The sequence below is a fragment of the Lonchura striata genome, chromosome 6 (genome assembly GCF_046129695.1).
Source record: "Lonchura striata isolate bLonStr1 chromosome 6, bLonStr1.mat, whole genome shotgun sequence".
NCBI lineage: Eukaryota > Metazoa > Chordata > Aves > Passeriformes > Estrildidae > Lonchura > Lonchura striata.
Window position 1 is genome coordinate 25,860,789 of NC_134608.1, and position 19,751 is coordinate 25,880,539.

The 19,751-nt window shown below is 36.4% G+C and overlaps 1 protein-coding gene across 4 annotated transcripts in view; it reads right to left on the reverse strand.

Annotated features, from left to right (window-relative positions):
* NPAS3 (neuronal PAS domain protein 3) overlaps nucleotides 1-19,751 on the reverse strand; it is a 588,970-nt gene that overhangs the window by 27,271 nt on the left and 541,948 nt on the right. For all 4 annotated transcript variants that reach the window (XM_021542665.3, XM_021542664.3, XM_077784039.1 and 1 more), the window contains one exon: nucleotides 3,728-3,921. In XM_021542665.3, the coding sequence (XP_021398340.3) occupies nucleotides 3,728-3,921 (194 nt within the window). The remainder of the gene's footprint in view (nucleotides 1-3,727; nucleotides 3,922-19,751) is intronic.

Consider the following 19,751-nt stretch of genomic DNA (forward strand, 5'->3'; position numbering starts at 1 on the left):
CAGATCAATGGTTCCACTGACTTACAGGACTGTTAACATGATTGAAATTTAAAGGTAGGCATATGGTACAGTGTTTTGCTGAATTTGCTGAAATTGTGCACACATTTGTAGGCTTGAGGTTTGCTACACAAGACTGCTTCTGCATATCTGAAGGATTTACTGACAACCACTGTCATGGTCAACAAGCTAAACCTCTGCCATATGCTTATTTCTTTTTGGGGACATTTTAGCAGATGTGGTATCACAGTCCACATTAAACTGGCTATTTTCTCTCTCCAAATGGTCTTCAATCCTTAACAGTTGATTCTGAAAACACACAGACTGATCATGCACTCTAGCAGCAGCCTCTCATTTTGCTTTTAGTTATTTATCACCATCTGAGGTGATTTATCCTTTGCAGGTGCTTTTCTCACTCCACTGACTAATAAAGAAATCCCAGATTATTTTAGATGGTGAATCTTAGAAGACACAAATCCTACATTAGCAAAATAGACCCAGATTTACGTACCACATTTTAGGCCACAAAATTTTACGCCCTTATTTTACACTCAAAGAAAAATATTAATTTTTAGAAACAGCCAGTATACTAGCTAACAATTTTTTTCTCAGAGGGAAGCTAATATCTGGCTAGTTTTTGCACTGACTCCAGGATTATGAAGGAGATCTCTTCATTCCAAGGAAAGTAACAAGATGCACCCAAAGACTTGAGTAATGTCATTCCTGCTCACGGCTGTTTCAAGCAGGCAACCACTTGGAAAAGCAGGAGTACTATTGATCTCACCCCTGCTGATCCAATGGTCCACTGTGAGCATTCATTTCAGTTAAGTGGCATGGCTTCTGCTCCGTACTCCCTGCAGCTGCCAGTAACTCCCCATTGCTCCATAAATAGTGCTTACAGCTTGCCCAGCATGGATCCATTTTTCTCTGTTTTCATCAATGTTGTGCTTGCTTTACTGTGGCACCACAAAGAATTTCGTAGCTGCCCGCAAGTGCCAGGAGTCAAGCTCATATATTCAGGGTGGGATACTTACCTCCTTTTCTATAATCCCAGAAGAGAGATCCCAACGTCCCTGACTCAGAGAACAGCCTTGGCAAACACACAGATAATTAATCTGACAACTTCAATCAGCTGTTCTGTTAATTCCTTCCCATTTTCTGTTTTTATTTTATTTTATTTTTGTTTTGTTTCAGTTTTACAGTCATATTTGGCACTGTAGCTGTTATGAAATCCAAGTTCTTTCAATTTTATTTCATTTTCCATGAGTGAAAATCCTGCTGCATCAGTGAGATCACATTCACCTCCCAGCACTGGCAGAAGTATTTCTACTAGTTGAAACTACTTTTATAAAATATTTTAAACAGATTTTTAACAAAGACACAGAGGTTTAAAGTGGAATTATTGTAGCATACATTCAAGTACCACTATATGCATTCTGCATTACCATGAGATAAATCCATAACAAACAAGAAAAAGTTGGTTTATAATTTTGCCTTCAGCTTAAAAATTGAAAAAAATTAATAAACTCAACACTTTCTTGCTGTCTTAACATAGTTTACCATGTTTTATCAGCACTTCCTATGTGACTACCAATCAGTACACCTCACCTGATGAATTTTACAGTTTTCAGTGATGTCTTTCTCGGGCATTTGAAAGTTTTATTGCTACATGAATATAAAGGGAAGGTTTGAGAAAAATGTTTAATTAAAAAAACCCCACATATACTATTTAGGGCTCATAAAAATGCCAAACTCACAGCAGAGAAAGCATAAATCTTCCTAATTTGGCCTAAAAGTTCATATAATTCTTGACCTGATGGAAGAGTTCATTTTTCACATATATTTGATTCCTGGCTTTTTTAATGGAGGTTGCCAATAAAGGCAGCAGTAAGTGCAGGTGATTTTGTTAAAAGGGAATTTGTTCATTAGGAACTGGATAGATACCAGCAACTGACTTCACAGAGGCCTTTGAAAATCTCTGCAGTGGTAGCAGTTTTCCATTACTACCTAGGTAGGGCACAGTGAAATCAGAGGCTTAGGGAAAATTTTTGTTCTAGATCCTATTCCTAACACCCAGAGCTCTTTTGCCAGCTGCCAGATTATACAGCATCTGGATACTCACTGGGTAGAGCCTCCTGCAAAAAGCCCAAGCTTTAATGCCATTGTCCACTTATTCTGTAGCCTTGTGCAAGCCATTTTCCATTAAACAATTTTTCCAAGCTTAAAAATAAGAATAATATATTCCCTTTTAGAAAACTCTTTGGAAGTATAGATGAAGTTTCTAATAGTCAAGTAATATTATTTTAAAAAGTATTGCAGCAATGCAGCAATGTGGCAGCAAAGACAACCTCATAATTCAAATCCAAGATTATTTTAAGTTGTTTAAGATCCTGATTCAACAAAACAGTTGTTTATCCTTTTTAATAAAAGTTTATATTGATGTGCTATCCTGATCACAGGTATTCCACTATAATTGAGCAATTATGATTTCTTATATAAGAGAGCTTCCACTCAATTTAAAATATGCCATCATTGCTGTCATAAGAAAAGCTTGCAGTAGTCACCTTGTTTCTTCCACTTTTTGATGATGTCCTCTTCACAAAATTTCTTTTGGCTGTGTTCCTTCTTCCTTTCCAACCTTTTCCCCATACCTCAGACTTCATCAATGGACCCAAACCTATTACATGTAATTTCCTTCTCAGATATTTTCACTCTGCTCTAAATACCTATTCCCTGGATTATATTTTGGTCTTTCAAAATCAGTACTCCGAGGTCTTAATGGCCTTGATCACCCCTCTGCTGTCCAGGCCCTCCCCACCCCACGCACAGCCCAGCCCGCCATGGCAGCCCCTGTCCGTGCCCGGCTCCCACAGCCCTGCCTGGCCCGGCCCAGCCCTCGCACCGCCGTCCTCGGGAGATGCCCGTGCAGGGGCTGGAGCTGCCCTGTGCCCCCCGGCCATCCAGCTCCCCTCTGGGGGGTGGCATGGGCCCTGGCTGCCATGTCCTGCCCTCACAGGTCACCACGCAGAGCCCCCAGCGCCACGGGCACCCAGCCCCCAGGGAGCGGGACTGAATTTAAATCCTCTCTTTCACCTCCCCAGATCACTCAGCACTATCACGTAGAACACAGCCCCCCCAGCCAGCTCCTCATCACCTGTTCCCACTTCACTGCTGTCTGTCCCAGTATGCCCTTAACCAATTTTATTCTACAGTTTTCCCACCTCTAACTGCAACAGATCCCACCTCTCTAGCCTACTATCTAGGCCATCTGTGCTTCTGTTCCATTAAACACTGAGCATGATAGCTGTAATCTGCAAATTAGTTCAAAAATGGAAAACTTTAAAACTTCCTACAGAAAAACTTGTGGAGGGGAGGATGGAGGAGCATAAGGACAGGCATACAGGTCAGACCAACGTCTGTCTAGTCCCAAATCTTGCCTGTGAGAGGGACGGTGAAAGATTGTTAAAAGCAGAGAAAGCTTAGAGGAATATTTCCTGGGGTATCTTGCCCTGTTCCAGAAGACATCCTGCAAATTACAGTTTTAAATTTACCTTTATCTTCTAAGCATGTAATAAAAATGAAGGTAGCGATGATGAGAGTGAATTCAATGCTCTCCTACAACACCAGGGTGACATTGCAAGAGTCAAAAATTTCAAAACTTCTTGCCGAGCCCATGGAACAAAGAATACACGCAACTAAAACAAAGAAGTAAAGGATCTAAAGGCCATACCTATTTTCACAGTAAATGATATTGAGGTCCATATTCACACGAGTGACAAACATGTGGCAGTCAATCCTGACTTCATTAATTGTAGGAGGTGGCAAAGCATGAGCAACGACAACAAGTCCCATGATTTGGCTGGGCACTGTCCGCCCGTGTGACAGGGATACTCTCAGACGTAACCGGCCCGTTATATGAATCACCTGGAAAATAAAAACAATAAAAAATACCAGTGAATTCTGAATGCAACTGTGACATCAGTTTTTTTTAAAGGATAGCTTTACTGTTCCCTACAGATCACTAACACTGCCTAAAATTGTACTAAGTAACTGCCACTATCTTGTTAAGCTTATTAATATTGGCTGTCAACATGCCCTATTTGTCCTCATGGCAAAAAGAACATAAGAGGCAAACACTCCACATTCATCAAATAAAAACCTAAGAACTGCTGTGGTGTTGATTTTTGCTGTGGTGGCTGTTACACAAAGAAGGAAAAGCCATCACAGAAGTAGAAATTCAACAAAAGAGAGAGTGGGATAAAACTGAAATAATGAAGCTGGAAATTAATAAAGTAACCACTTTATAATACTAGGAAATTGAATGTAGCACAAGAAAGACCAGCACTTTTGAAACATAATGGATTTAATCGAGTTAGTTATCACGTACACCATGGAAACACTGCCTTGACTTTCTTCTTTGTGGTTGGCAAATGGAGAAGCAACAGCCTACAGGTGATCTGTGAGCTCAGGTGTAGGATGGTCTTTCTGCATCCACAGCAAAACATTTAAAGAGTTGGTATACATGTAAGGCCTTTGCCTAGTGCACTAGGCATGTATGGAAAGCTCTGGGGGTGGTGGTTTTCTTCCATATGCACAAGATAGATAATACCAGAAGATGCTCAGATCCAATAGGATCCATAAGAACTGTATCCCCTTTCTATGTTCCCTGAAATATAGTAAACTGAAACTCTGTGAAAAGAATAATTTACCACTTCCAGTTTCACTCCTTCAGGAGTTTTGTGTATAAATAAAGGGGTTGTTTTATCCAGTAAAATAATATAAATACAGCATATTGAAATGAAAAGGCAAATTACAGTTCCTGTACTCATGGATAAGAGAGGCACAAGAATTGCCAGTTGTAGGCTGTCACAGATTTTCATCCTCAGAATGTGGTACAACATCAACATTAAGACAACTGGCAGGAGAAACTAGACTCCCTACCCAGAGAAGTTGGTAAATTCCTGGGTCACAGGAGTAGGTGACAAAAATGGGGTAAAAGTGCACTGATACTCATTTCACAAAGACAGAAGACAAACCCTTTACTTCTGATCTGAGATTGATAATAGAAAGTAAGAAGAAAATTTGTCATTTTTAAGACCACAAATCACAAAGTGCATCCAAATTCAGATTCAATTAGTGCTAATAGGTCTATGATATAAGACTTGAAATTATTTTTTTTTTTTGACCTAATCATTGAAACATATCCTTTCACAACTATTGCAAAATTTGAGCCTAGCCAGTGTGGTGAATCTGAATGAAGAAACTGATTAGCTGCTGTGCATGGCAATTTCAGTTACAGGTTTCTGACCACCCATGTTTAAAGTAACTGTTGCCTAAACTCACACTTAATGCACCTTTCAAGGGCAAACTATTCTATGAATATTTGAAAAAGTTCCTAAAGGCAAAGATGCAAAAATAGTATTTCAAAACCACTTTAATTATTTCTTTTTCTTAGAACCTCATTAACTAATGAAGAAATAGCTGAAAGAAATAGGATTAACTTCACAGGAGGGGCAGTAATAGTATATTTTGCTCCTTCAAGCTAGGCTTACATATACATCTGCTTTTTATCATTATCTGTCTCTTTTTATCATGCAGTTTCAGCTTACTGCAAAACTCAAATCTGTACATGCTTGGAAAAATGCTGATGGATAACTGGTAAAAATGTGAAAATTTATCTTATCCTGAACATGCTATGCAAAAGTATCATTTTTCTGTTGTTTTTTTGTAAGAGTCCTTATGCTAGTGTGTTTGAAGTTGGCACGAACACTTGAACACTTTAGGGAATTTTTAAGCAATATCATATATATATATATATATATATATATATATCTTTGTATTTTTCTAAACCTTTATGTCATTTGCAGCTAAATATCAAAATTATTTGGTTTTGAACAACTCTCTATTCAGGCAGTACCTCACTTTTTTTTCTGATTCTTCATCTGAAATACACTTCAGATGTAGTACAGACAGTTCCAAACCTGCTATGTTAACCATATGTTAACATTGTTGAATTTCAAGATAATTTGCTTCCAGATTCAAATTATTTACCATGCTCCTAATTCCACCATGGATCAAAACATATTCTGAATTCCTATGTGAAGTAAAATTTTAGGGGTCAGCACTCAACTTCATTCTAATTCTGTACACTGGCAAATGTACAGCAAACTACCCATCAGTTCCAGTGCTTGTGTGCCTCTAAAGTAACTGTATTTCCATGCCTGAAACCCCTTTCTAGGACAACATTAGTCAAATGCACCAAGTGGGAAAATCTAATTGGTAGTAAAAAACAATTCTAATGGTCATGACCTTGTCTATATTGTGAGTATTGCCACTTTTAACACTGGTTCATTTGAACTGGGATTAGGGGTGATAGGAATTATAGGGTCAATTATCTCCCGTAGCTAAAATTAATCTCTTTATAATTCAATCCCACAGCACTAGTCTATCATATCCTAAAGCAGTATTATGACTTTAATGAAGCTAAATTGCAACAATAAACTGTTTTATGAAGGACAATACTTGGCTCCAGATGTAAATATATAATAAGAATTTGCTAGGAATTTACTGAAAAGAAAAAGTAAACTCAGCTCTTCTGTGCAGTTTCCTTTATAAATGCTTCTTTTTGAAAACTTTGTCCTAATCAATATTTAAATTATCTTCTTTCTATTAATGATATATGAATAGACAGGCACATTTAGATGTCACAGCAAGAGAAGACAGTGATACTGTGTTCTATTACAAAAACGTGGGTGAATGCTCTACTCCTGATCACAGGATCATCAGAAACTTTTTATGTCAAGAACTGTACAGATTTCCCCATAATTTCTTCATCTACCTTTTAAATTAAATTAATAAAAAGACTTTTTTTTTTATATTGCTGGGAGCTGGACCAGGTTAACTGTCCAGAGACTTCTTTGCTTACAAACTGTTTATTAGTAGGTGTAACTGTGATTCTATGATTCACACTATAGAAGCCCAGGGAAATCTTATGGTTGAAATAAATCATGTGACCCAATCAAGACCAGAATTTTGCTTAGGCTATTCTGATCTATATTATTGCCTGTAGTATAACCTTGGATAGGCAGGTGGGTGAGGAAAAAACATTTTGCAAAACCAAAACTTTTAATACTGAGAAATGAAAATAACACATATACTGTAAAAACGTAATGCTGAAGCAAAACAAATACTGTAAAATCTTCTGTACTGCTTAATTGCTTTGTTTAAAACAAAAAATCTAAATCAACTTTGCCTAACACTCCAATATTGCAAAAAATTATTTGGCTTTTATTTTTAGCTGATTAGAAAACGGATTTGCAAAATATTGTAAGCACATGTAAACACATGAGTTTATGAGTGTGGGAGTGTTAACAAGCCACATTGGTTGGACAAATATATATTTCTTTTCCCTGCCATATGCTCTCTTTAGTCATCTGTTAGTGATATGCACTTAGATGTGCTCTACTAATGTCTACTCATTATAAACAAGTGCATCACAAAGACCTTGATAAAACCTTCCCTCTGTCAATACTTAAGGAAAGTAAAACCCAGCAACTGAAAAACACATCTGGAACCTGCTCATCATCCTTTAAAGCTAAATCTCACCTCTGAAGATGGAAATACTTTCTTTGTCAAAAGATATCTTTAAATATTACATCCATCTTTTCACATATATGTGATGTCAGAGTAAGGACATGCATTACCAGAGGCTATAAAAACCTGCAAGCATGAAAAATCTGTGAATTTCACCTTTCACATGTCTCTTCAAAACTTAAACTTCAATTTGAAACAAATTTCTAAACTACTTCTTTTGTTCTCTGTGTAAATAATTATGCCAGTTTATTGTGTGTGTGAAACCACAGCACTGGCAGAAGTTGTCCCTCCAGCTCATTTAGTAAGACATTAAATTTGAAGTCTTAAAATTATTGTGTAGAATATTTTTTTTAGAAAAAAATTACATACAAAAACATCCAAATGTGTTTTGGTCTCTCAAAGATGTTATTTTATACTTCCAAAATCAACACCTAAATCTTTAAAACACAGCCAATTTAAACTGATGAAACTGGCCAAGGAAATATCTTACAAACTATACCCATATTCTCTCATTTTCCTTTCAAAGAGCTGTGTGCTCCTTCACTCACTGATTCATGCATCTCAAAATCTGTATGTGACACTAGTGAGATGAATGTTTTAACGCTCTGCATGGTAATGAGTTCCTGCATGGCTTCAGGTGATTTCTAAAGTAAGAGTGAATATTTGGAAGCAGAATTTCCTCTGGACTAAGAGGAAAACAGAGCCCAGTGTCATATTGGGAATTTACACAATGACATCTGAAAGTTTTTCCTTTTCTGACATAAAAGTATAACCATGTCTATCAACCTGAACTTCAGTATCGGATTCTTCATTTTGTCTACACACCGACCTTGTCTTGTTATATCAAATCTGCACCAGAACAAAGAAAAGTTGTACTTAGTGCATCTGTCACTGTTACATTCACAACCATAGTAGATGAAAATAAGACAAGGCAATAGTCTATGATTCCTGAGGAACAGCTTTGCAGTCGGTCTTGATTGAGTTAGGCAATGAATGCCATGTGAAACCACTGCTCAGACTTGTGGTCTTGAGCACCCATTCAAAGAATATGAGCTGGATTTCAAGGAGGGGGAAGATTATTCCTTACACATACATAGTTTCAAGGTCAATAGCCTCTTTCCCATCTAGAAGTATATTTAAAATCCCTTCAGATACACCTGCAAAAGACAGTCTGAAAATAGAAATGGTATTTACATTTAAACAGCATATTTGGTCTCAGGATGTATTTTATTGCTAAAATGTCGATACTAGTTTTTTTGAGACCTATTAGGCTTTTCCCATCTTTCCTCTATTATCACTCCCTCATATAATAAGATTCAAAAGCTATTCTACTGCTTAAAATAGTGACAAGAAGAATTTAGCTAATCCAAAGGGTTTAAAAAAAAGTATCCTTACGAGACCTCAAACCTATTGGTGCTTAAAGGCAAGCATCATGTGAGAAACAACCCAGTGTGGTAGGCTCAGTTCAAAACACCTGCTCAATCCCTAAAATGACCTGAGTAGAATATTATTGATTGCATGTGGGGAATGTTGAGATCAGCAGCAAGCACAATAGCCACAGTCACTTTCATTCAAGTACACTACAGGGAACAGATCTCTTCTGTGCTAAAGTTACTATTTTGAGAACACATGCAACAAACTGCTTGTTCTTCAACCTCAGGATACTGAAGGTTTATCTCCCACTTACCTCTGTTATCTGTTTAGATAAATAAACTAAAGAGAAGGGAGTGGGGACAGCTTTCAAACTCTCCAAAAAAGGGTGAAGGTAAAACAAGAACATGAGATTTCCCAAGTTACATTGGCAAGGCTAAGTCTATCTTAAAACTACTCTGTGAGAATAATGGGAGACTGGTATATGATAAACAACTACTAAAGCTGTAATTAAAAAAAAACCCAAACCAAACCAAACCAAAACAAAAGCATTTTCAAGACTGCACAAATGTTTTTGAAGAGTTATCAAATTTTAACAGACTGGGAAATGAACAGCAGACCAGAGATTCCTCCAGTATTTATGGATCCATTAGGTTAACATTATTAGATCCTAAACTTACGGCTTTTTCATTCTGCTATATGACGCATTTACATTTTTTTTTTTAATTTGGGGTACTAGATAAGCAGGTCCTCTTCAGTACAGCGTAGCACAGTGTTCTGTGCTGTATATGGGCACATATGTCTTTATTGCCATGATGGATCTCATGTTAGAATTCTGAGGTCCAGTTTTGCACTGGTGTACATTGTAGTAGTAGAAGTTGCATGATCAAATCTGTCCTTTCAAAAGCACATTTGTATTGTAAAACAGGTTAATTTTCCTGTGTTGTGATTTTTTGTTAATTGCAATGGATTAGCAAGCTGCTTTTCTCTGAACAAAAGATGTTGTAGAGCTGACACTCCTGAAATCAGTTTTATAATATAAACTCAAGAAATATCATGTTGCATTTATAATTATATTTTTTCAGTTCAGCACATCATAATTTTTCAGTTATTTTGCTTTATGTCACTGCAAAGGTTTCCATTTTCATAAGCCCCTCCAATAAGGACTCTAAACTTTCCACTTTTAAACAGCATCCTTTAAATATATGCAGTATTATTAATTTAAATCATTAGGTTTAATACCTTTGAACCTTTATAAATGTCTTATTAACAACTCTATCAACACTGTATTGTCATTTCATAATGCAAAACTTAAAAGCATTTGAAGATCAACATTAAAAGAAATGGAAAAATAGAAACTAAATGAAATCAATACACAGCAACCTGAAAAAGTAGCCATAGAAATTGGGTTTATAACTGAATACTTTTTGAAGTAATTGGCACAAAGACTGTTCTAGTGCAGATTGCTGCAAGAGTGCTCTTGGCAAGAACATCATAAGCACTAGCAAAACTTTAATATGCTCAAACAACCAAATACAAACTGACACCAGGAACCCATGTGTGGCAACAAACAGGAAAAAATAGAGTATCTCAATTTAATACAAACCTACATACAAAAGGATCAATTTTTACAATTCGTGGTTTAGCATACAATACAGCTGTCCTCAGAGTGAATATAGAGTAGCTATACATAAGAAATTAGAATTATCCATTCGGGGGAATTTCTCAAGAGTCCTTTTGATATGTAATACAGCAAATATAATGACTTAGAAACCAGACATCAATGCATTAAATGAGATCAGGTTGAGATCTATTTAGAAAAGACAGGTTTAAGCTGGAAAAAGAATCTCTTTGATATGACCTCCAGAGCAGACCATTTGCAGAAGGATTCAAGATGAGCAGATTTACCCTTGCATATCTGTTTGCTTCACAGCTGCTTTAAAATATAAACTCTAAAATTTTTAATATTGAGTTACTGCAGAATTAAGTCTATGTAGTGAAAAAGATTAAGAACCTTGGATTTTCTTGCACTTCTTGTAAATGTTATAATGGATTTTGTTGAACTCAGAGGGAAAAATGAAATATAGTTAATTTAAAATTGAGCTAACATAATTAACTTATTTATAAATGATTTCTTACAGAATCTGGCTACTGCTGGTCAAGCTAGGAATCTGAAATGCCTCAGAATTTTCAGTAGTCTGCATCGCTAATTTGTGGTCAATACTTATTTAACCCTGAAACTCAAAAGATCAGCTCACTTTAACAGATTTGCTACTTCAAATCCCTTGGTGTTCAAATACGTTGCATTTTTTTTCTTCATGGAATGTTTGAAGTCCTCTTTAAAAATAATGCCTTGAGGATATTTTTTCCTTAATACTGTTTAAAAAAAGTTGAAAGCATTTAGCTATTGAAGTGTGCAGGGTTCCAGTAAAGGAATAGTTGTCCCTGCCCATGAGCAAACTCTCTTGAAATTCACTATTCCAGAATTCTCTTGTTTTTGCCAGCAGTGAAATTTAAACCTAAAAAAGGACTTTTGTTGCATTGGTTCCAATGCAGTTTGTATCAGAGTATTGGGAGATGGTGGAAAATGGCTGCATAATTCTGCAACAAAAAGGGTGAAAATGTGGTTCAGAAAAGTTAGTTTCAGCTCTGTATGTCAGGCAAACAAATTTTGTTGCACTAAAAACAACTAAAAATAAACATACTTCAGATGTAGCTTCTTTATTTCTTTCTTTGCAGGGAGAAATAAAGAGGTTCTTTAATTTTTTTTCCTACTGTTTTGTTTGATGTAGTTCTTAGCAGCCCAACAATTACCTTAGGTGATTCTCTGCAAGGACTTGATAAGTGAGAAAGGACTAGATAAAACAAAATATCTGATATTAATGTATTTTCCCCCACACAGAGAAAAAGATATAGAAAATGCTGTTGTCTGTAAAGACAGAAATGGATTCCCCAAGTCAACCTTGATTAAGAGAGGAATGTTTATGGTCTGCTCAAGCTCTCCACCTGTGGTTGCCACCTCAGAGCTCATTCTGAAGTTAATAAAAAAAAATTACATTTACTCGTCCTAATTTTGTGGCTAAATGGGTAGAAAGATCTGATTTTTGCACAGTGTAAAGCAGGGACACACAATGGAGAAGGCTGAGGACTATTATTCAAATGTCTTTAATGCTAAAGTTCCTCTGCTTATGCTAATGGTGTCTGGTGTATGCTCCCACAGTGAAAAGCAATTGTTTTGTTTATTTTAATGCTTGCATGCTTTCCCCTAGCATGGCCCAATTTTTTGCTGGCTGTATACAAGCACACAGGGTCTACCCAAAGATCTTGGACAACAGAATGTGTGGGCTTCCCTGCAGAATACCATAAATGTGACAAAAGCAAAAGTGGAGTTAAGGCAAAGAAGATTAATTTCCATAATTATTAATATGCTTTCACTTTCCCCACATCAATGACACTTATTGAAAAATTGAAAATTGAAAAATTTTCAGTATAAAAGGGAAAATAGACAGTAAGGAATATGAGCTGATTGTATAAAAATTACAACTGCAAATTTCAGAAAACCTTCTGCAGGTGAATAGTAATGCTTCCACATCCAGATGACAAACAGGAATGATCATAAGAGAGAAGGCAAAATTCTTCTGGTATGTCTGCCAAGATCTAATGTCAGTAGTTCTCTGACTGTTTTCAGTGTTAATTTGAACAGTTTTAAATACACTTCACATGGTTCTGATAAAGAAAATAGCATTGAAACTGCAAACCCCAAGACCAAAAGTGGCTTTACAGAGACTTGGACTGCAGGAGGAGGCTGGGGCACACCACGACAGCCCTTCCAGAGGAGCAGCCACATGTACTGTCATTAGTAGACAAAGTCCATCCACACAAGGGATGAGATTTCTCTTTGAAGAAAAAACTTTTATCATTTGGAGATGGATGGTCTTTTCAAAGCTCTGACCTTCTCCTTGACAGCTACAAATGGACCACTATCTATGATTTGTTTCTATAATCCACTTAATGCAGCAAGCTAGATTATAGATAGCAATTTATTTGTAAAAATCATAATAAACCACCATTGTTTTAAATGCTAAACATGGATAAATGGGGAGTAAAAACTGATGAGACAAGGTTCGTGTTTTTGAATCTACACCAAAGAATTATGGCAGACTCTTTCTTTATCTGCATTGGAATCAATTTAGTAATTTTTAATTCACTCTTTTTCTGTTGTTTGCTTAACATTTATTAATTGATTGTCATTCTCATGCAATTAATTCAAAAGTTGGCAAGTTTAACATGCAGAGATTAATTTTCTTTTACTAACTCACCACTCAGAACACTTTTTTTTGGAAAAACTGGTTACTGAGAAATTACCTCCACATCAATCATATTTATAAATGAAATACAGTAGGGGTGTTGCATGCCATCTCTCAATCCATACTGAACCTTTCCTTATATTTGGCTAAGTTTTTTCTATGTAATTCAAAAAGATAACCAGAAAAAATTAGGACAGCTCTGTCCTTCACACACAGCAGTCCTAACCAAAAGTCAGCTTTCTCTCTACAAGACTGGGAATCTCTCACTTTAAGAGTATGAATCTTAGGTCACACAGAAATAAATGGTATTCCTACCCCATCATCCAGTGGTCACAGGATCTGCACCTTTACAACAACCTACAGGCTACTCAGCTTCAAGTGTTTCTCATCTGGAATGAGAGCCATTCATTTGCCCTTCATGTCACACTCATTTATGGTGGCTGAAATGTTTATTCAGGAGGGAGTAGAGATAATGAGCATGATTTCTTTGCTCTTAGTTACCAGGGGCTATTCACAAGACTCTGGACTCACTCACTCTGCTCCTCATTGCAGCACAAACCAGCAGAGTGAAGGGAAAAATAGCATTCCCTACTCTCATTATTTTATTATGGCTTTCACCATACTTGGTGTTTAATTGAAAGCCTCAGTTTCTGTGTCTTTTTTTTTTCTCTGTGTGTCACTTAGGCTGTAAAGTGGACAAATTGACAAAATAGACTTTTTTTATGGAGAGAGGCAAGGAATATATCTTAGATAACAAATATATTGTAGCCTATATAAGAGTAGAATGGACTCAAGCATTTTGATCTCAAAATGAGGATTTAGTATCTCTCACAGTCTGCACAAAGGTTCAGAAAAAATATGCAGTTAGGTACTAGAAGACACACAGAATGAATTCAGCATGCAATGCAGACTGTAAGATACATGAGCGTGCAAGCTGTGATGCATGGAAGTGCTGCAGGGCTTGTAGGAACCCAACCCAGACATTTATTTATTTTTGCACAGAAAATAAAATGTGAGCTTTCTTCTCTTTCCTGTAATGCTGGTAAGAAAGCTCTGTGGAAGAAAATTATTTTTTTCTGCATTTGAGCTGAAATCTGAAGTTTGCTCTTCATGTAACAACTGAGGGTAGAACATATATGCACATTCATCTGTGCTTATATCTCATCCCACTGGTATAGTGGGACTAGATCTATGGTGTATTTGTAAAATAAGACTTGAACTGATCTAAAAGACTGAAAAATGTACATGACATTTAACAAATCAAGGTCAGTGGGTTTATTATAGAAAACGAGTGTGAAAACCTTAGAACAGCATCATTTAAATGGATTTTATAACTTTTCTATAGAAATTTTTACCAAGCACATTAATTCTCTGTTAAAATCTATGGAATCATTAATATCTTGTTTCCCAGTAGAACTTTTCAGTAAAGAAAAGGAAATAAGCTAGAAACATAAGTAAATTTTGAAGATTTTTATGTGCTTTGACCTAGTGAGTCATTAGTAGCTCACTGCACATCCATCTACACCCCTATAAAATTCAGTGTTGCCTGGTATTGCATAGACCATGTAACAAAACTCAGGATTTGGCTTACTATCCTGTTTAAATACTTCTATTATAATTTCTCCACTTCCATCTACTTATGCAGAGCACCTTCCTTAAATCTCAGGTGAAATCCCCAGGACACCTCACACAAACATGTACTTTGGGTAATTGACTATCGGGTTTAACGGCTAAATTTAAAGCAAGCCAGGGCTATGGCAATGTATATTTTGCTGGATACATTTTCTGGCTTTGTGGGGTATTCACTGCATGATTTGATAGAAACGGAGGCTAAATGAACTCTACAATTTGTATTCCTACAGGCACAAGTTTATTGGCTTGGTTTTTTTTTTCTTCTTTGGCTCTGTCTGTAAGGTTCATTACTTACAGTTACTGCAGAATCAATTTGAAATGGCCAAAATCAGTGATGGAATTTATAGCACAATAAACGTACTGCCATACAAGTGCTGCTACACATGAAAGGGCTTCAGAATATTTTCAGCAATCCTTCTACACAGCAGAGTGTTCTGTTTTTATCAATTTAACAGAATCACCACAGGTATATTCTAAGAGGTGTAATCCTGACAGCTACACAGCAGATTTTCTCTGAGGCAGATATTTTTACAGGAAAACAATATTATTGATAAAATCTTAGCATATCAGAACACAAAAAGGAAACTGCACACATCTTTTTCTTTCTCCATAACAGGCATTTGCAGTTCCATTTCACTCTCACAAAAAAACGCCCTTAACCAGAGAGTTTATGAAGGAAACATTTTCACTCTCCTTGAGATATATATTAATTAATTATCAGCACTATGGCATATGGAAAATGTGGAGGGCATTTGTAGCTAAAACATAAAGTATAGCATCAGCAGTTCCCCGTTTCTAAAGTCTATAAAGATTTACATTTCTACTTAGTACATTTTTCTTTCCAAGTGTCTCTATTATAGACATCTCATATTTTATATCATTTTAAAGCACAGAAAGTTTTAACTTTAGAATGATGCATTGTGCAAAAAAGACAGAAAAGACAGATGGCAGGCTGTCCTCCCCAAAACTCAATTTCATAATATGCATGTGATTGCTAATGGGCAGGCACTAAAAAACAATTTTCCTTGACGGAGAAGAGCTGATAAATTGTCAACATAAACTTTATCTGTGGTTGCTCCAGTGATCTAAAGCTCTTCTGTGAGCTTTGTACCACCAAAGTCTGCATCTTCCAACCATATAAAAATTTATGAATGCATATGACTATAAAGTGACTGAAAACAACCCATAATGCATGTTTGGGTATTGAGAATCAGCTCCTTGCTTCTTCAGGAAAGCTGTGTCCAGTGCCCCATTCCAGCCATCTGACTGTGGGAGATGCAGGCTGGACCCAGAGATGCCCCGTGAGCTGAGGGAAGCAGGGCTCTGCATTCAGCTGTCTCCTGAGCACAGTGCTACGTCTAGTGCTGGACTGAATTAACTAACATAGTCTTTATAACAGTGCAAAGGGTCACAAGAACCGAAAGCCACTGATTTTTAGGAAGAAATTATACATTTCTGAGCACTTCAGCAAGGGGAAATTAATGAAAAATCGAATGAGATAACAATTTCCAAGAAGAGAAATATTTATCTAATACCTCAGACCTTCCAAAATATTTAAAAAGTGAAAGGGGCCACTGAGTTCACATGAAATAAAATTGAACATTTTGCTCCTGCATGACAAATTCTTGGGGAAAATGTCCAAATTATTTGTGCACAGAATGAGGCTTGCTTACATTGGTAGTGCAGAGTTCATTTCAGATTTAAATAATTCACTGTAACTGGTATCTACTAATTTTGATTTTAAAAAGGCTTATCACTATTAAATATTTTCATGCCTCTAAGAATTCAGATCTTATTTCTAAGAATAACTGAGAAGCAGCAACTCAACAGCAGATGAGCTGTGACTGTTATCAACATATTTGTCTGGAACAAAATGATGTGATGATCCCACCACATATTTAATTGCAAAAATTCCTTGGGTTTGGTTGTGAAAAGACTGAAACATTTTGAACAGGTTTGTCTTGCCATACAGAGGACACTTGGCACTACTTGCAAGTATGTGACCAAGTCTGAAAAATGAAGCTATAGGAAGAATACATATTTCTTGAACTTCCTTTAGATGGGGGTAATATTGTCAGATTTGATGGCATCAGCCTTGCATCCTATTGCTTTAATTTTATGCAGTGTATATTTCTCTATAAATGTCCCCTAAATCAATCAAACAAACAAACAAACAAATCAGTAGAAAAAGAATAGATGTCAAACTTTAGAAATATTGTCAAATATTAGTAGGTTATAGTCTTTTCCATTTATATTTGGATGGAGTCACTGATGTGCTATATTGCTTGGTTTAGGATGGAAAAATATACAAAGACAGGAATTATAACTGAATATGTCTGTAAAATAAAGGGGAATGGGAGGGTCTAATGTGCTGTCAGAAATAAAAGTGAAAAGCATTGTTTACCACTGATTAAACAGACCTTGTCTGTGTCCTTTTAATAGCAAGCTCTTCACACAGCAATGAACACAAGAAGTTCAGAGAAAACAAGACACCCATAAAAAGTGAAATAAAACTTGTAACCCTCCTCAGGGTAACCTCTTCAGAGCTCAGACCCCTTTATGCAATTCATATGAATTTTCAGTAAAGACTCCAATATAAAGATTTTAAGAAAATTACCACTTGTAATTTTGTGTTTTCATTTGTTTACAGTACTTTTTACAAATTTTAAGTAATGGAGAAAATTAAGATAATTGTGGTTTCCATGCTTATTTTCAGATACTGATAATTTTCCTTTAAGCAGGCACAAAATGCTTGGTTCTAAGGAGTAACAAAAAAAATAAAGCAGTAAAAATTAAAATTTCTTGCTTCATACTGGTTAGAAGTGCATTAAGGTATATAAGCTTTAGGGTCAGTATAAGCCTTGCTCAGCTTTCTTTAAAAGCATTGGGAGTAATAAAGACTTCCATTTTATCTTCAGTGAAATAACACTGCTGAAATATCACCTCATTTTTGATGTCAGCAGTGATTTCTTTTTACCTCCATGATGTCAAATGGGAATTATTATTATTAGAATGACAGCTTCCTAATGATGCTGTAAAAAGGAAGAACTGAAACTCTTTCCACTAAACATCTATATTCTGGTCTCTCTATAGGGTAAAGCAGATGGGCTCAACCACACACCATTCTTCAGGCAAATCAGGAGGCATACTCAAACACTAAGAAACAACAGCAGTTTAAACATCCAAAAACAGACAATAATGACTTTCTTCATTATATAGTGGTGAATATGCATTCTGACGAGTAGAGAAAAACGACATTTACACTACAACAGCTCTCTCCGGGAAACATGTTCTGAAACCCTCATGATCAATTTTCCATTCTAGACAGTAAAACTGGCACATCAGTGTCCAGATCACTATCCAGGAGTCATTGCCTCAGGTAAAGTCAAGGAATGAAAGCCTCATGTGATGGCTCCTGTTCAGCTGCTGGCTTCATGTATGGCACACTGGGGATGGACATACCTGAAATGCTCTGTGCCATTTTTATCTCCCATTTTGTCAAAAGAGTAAGTACAGAAGAACATTGCTTCATATGACATCAAAATACATGAATAAGTTTGGCTTTTGAGTGAATGATGGGCTTGAACCTTATGCAAACACCTATTCATGCAGAAAGTGAAAAGCAGATGCAAACTGGTGTTATCAACATCAGCAAATAGAATATTTTAATTTTTTAATACACTTTATAAACAGCTACAGAGAATAATAATTCCCTACCAATTTTACATTTACTTATAACCCATATTGCTTCCAAGTAGTTAGCAAACTAGGGTGTACACATCTATGATGGATATGAAAAAATATTAATCAAATTGGAAAAAAAAAAAGGTCTCTATATAAAGTCTGGGGGGTTTTGATATAAGAACAGCAAAGCTTGCAAGAAGCCAAGCCATCCTCCAGATGAAGTGGTGGATGACCCCAACCCTGCTCTTCTCCCACAGAAAAATGGCAGGAATGGCAGCCCCAGGAAGCTCCCCTGGGCTAAATCCAAGGGACAGGAAAATGTGTTTTGCTGCTGGTACACTGCTTGGTTTTCCTTCTAAGGAAAAGACAATTTTGGAGTAGCTCTTCTACAGTCAGTTGTAGGACAGTTGAGAGCAGGAGTTAATATTTTTCTGTTGGTGTTTTTTTAATTAATTTTTAAACTTTGGTTGTTGTGTGTTTTGGTGAAAGTTCTGCTAAACTTCACACTATCTGGTCTGAGTACTTTCTTCTTTGGCATCTCATTATGTGTATTCAGGGCAACCATCAAAAGAACGGAAATACTAGCCTGAGAAAATGAAGTGTGATGCATTGGAACACAGAGATTATTTGACAATATTCATATGCTAGGAAGAAAGGCTGAGGATGAGGTACAGCATGTAATCACAGTTGGCTCTGACACAAACAGCTATTGTTATCTTTGGCAAGTTACTTGATATCTTGGTATGTTAGCACTTTCCAGACTCAGACAAGTGTTGCAAAAGCACATTCATTAATATAAATGACTTTATAAGCAACAGGGAAAAGCCAATTAAAAAATACTGCTTTGCGCAGGTAAGAACTGCACATAAAGGTGAAAGTTTGAAAAACGTGGAAATCAATGTATGAGCCAATTGTCTTTTTTCAGCATGCTTTTGGCAAAAGTTGTGAACTGCTGCAAGTGGTAGAGATAAAAAGTTAATAGTGTCTGCATTTGCACATCTAAAACAATCTTTAAATTATGAAAAAAAGGTGGGCCAAAACATCTACTGGCAGCAGTTATAAAACAGTGAATTGAGGCAGAGATACAAGCAGCAGCACCTCTCTGTCCTAAAGCAAATCTTGGCTTTGTGCTCTTTTCTGTGCTCCTATGACAGGCATATTCCCAGT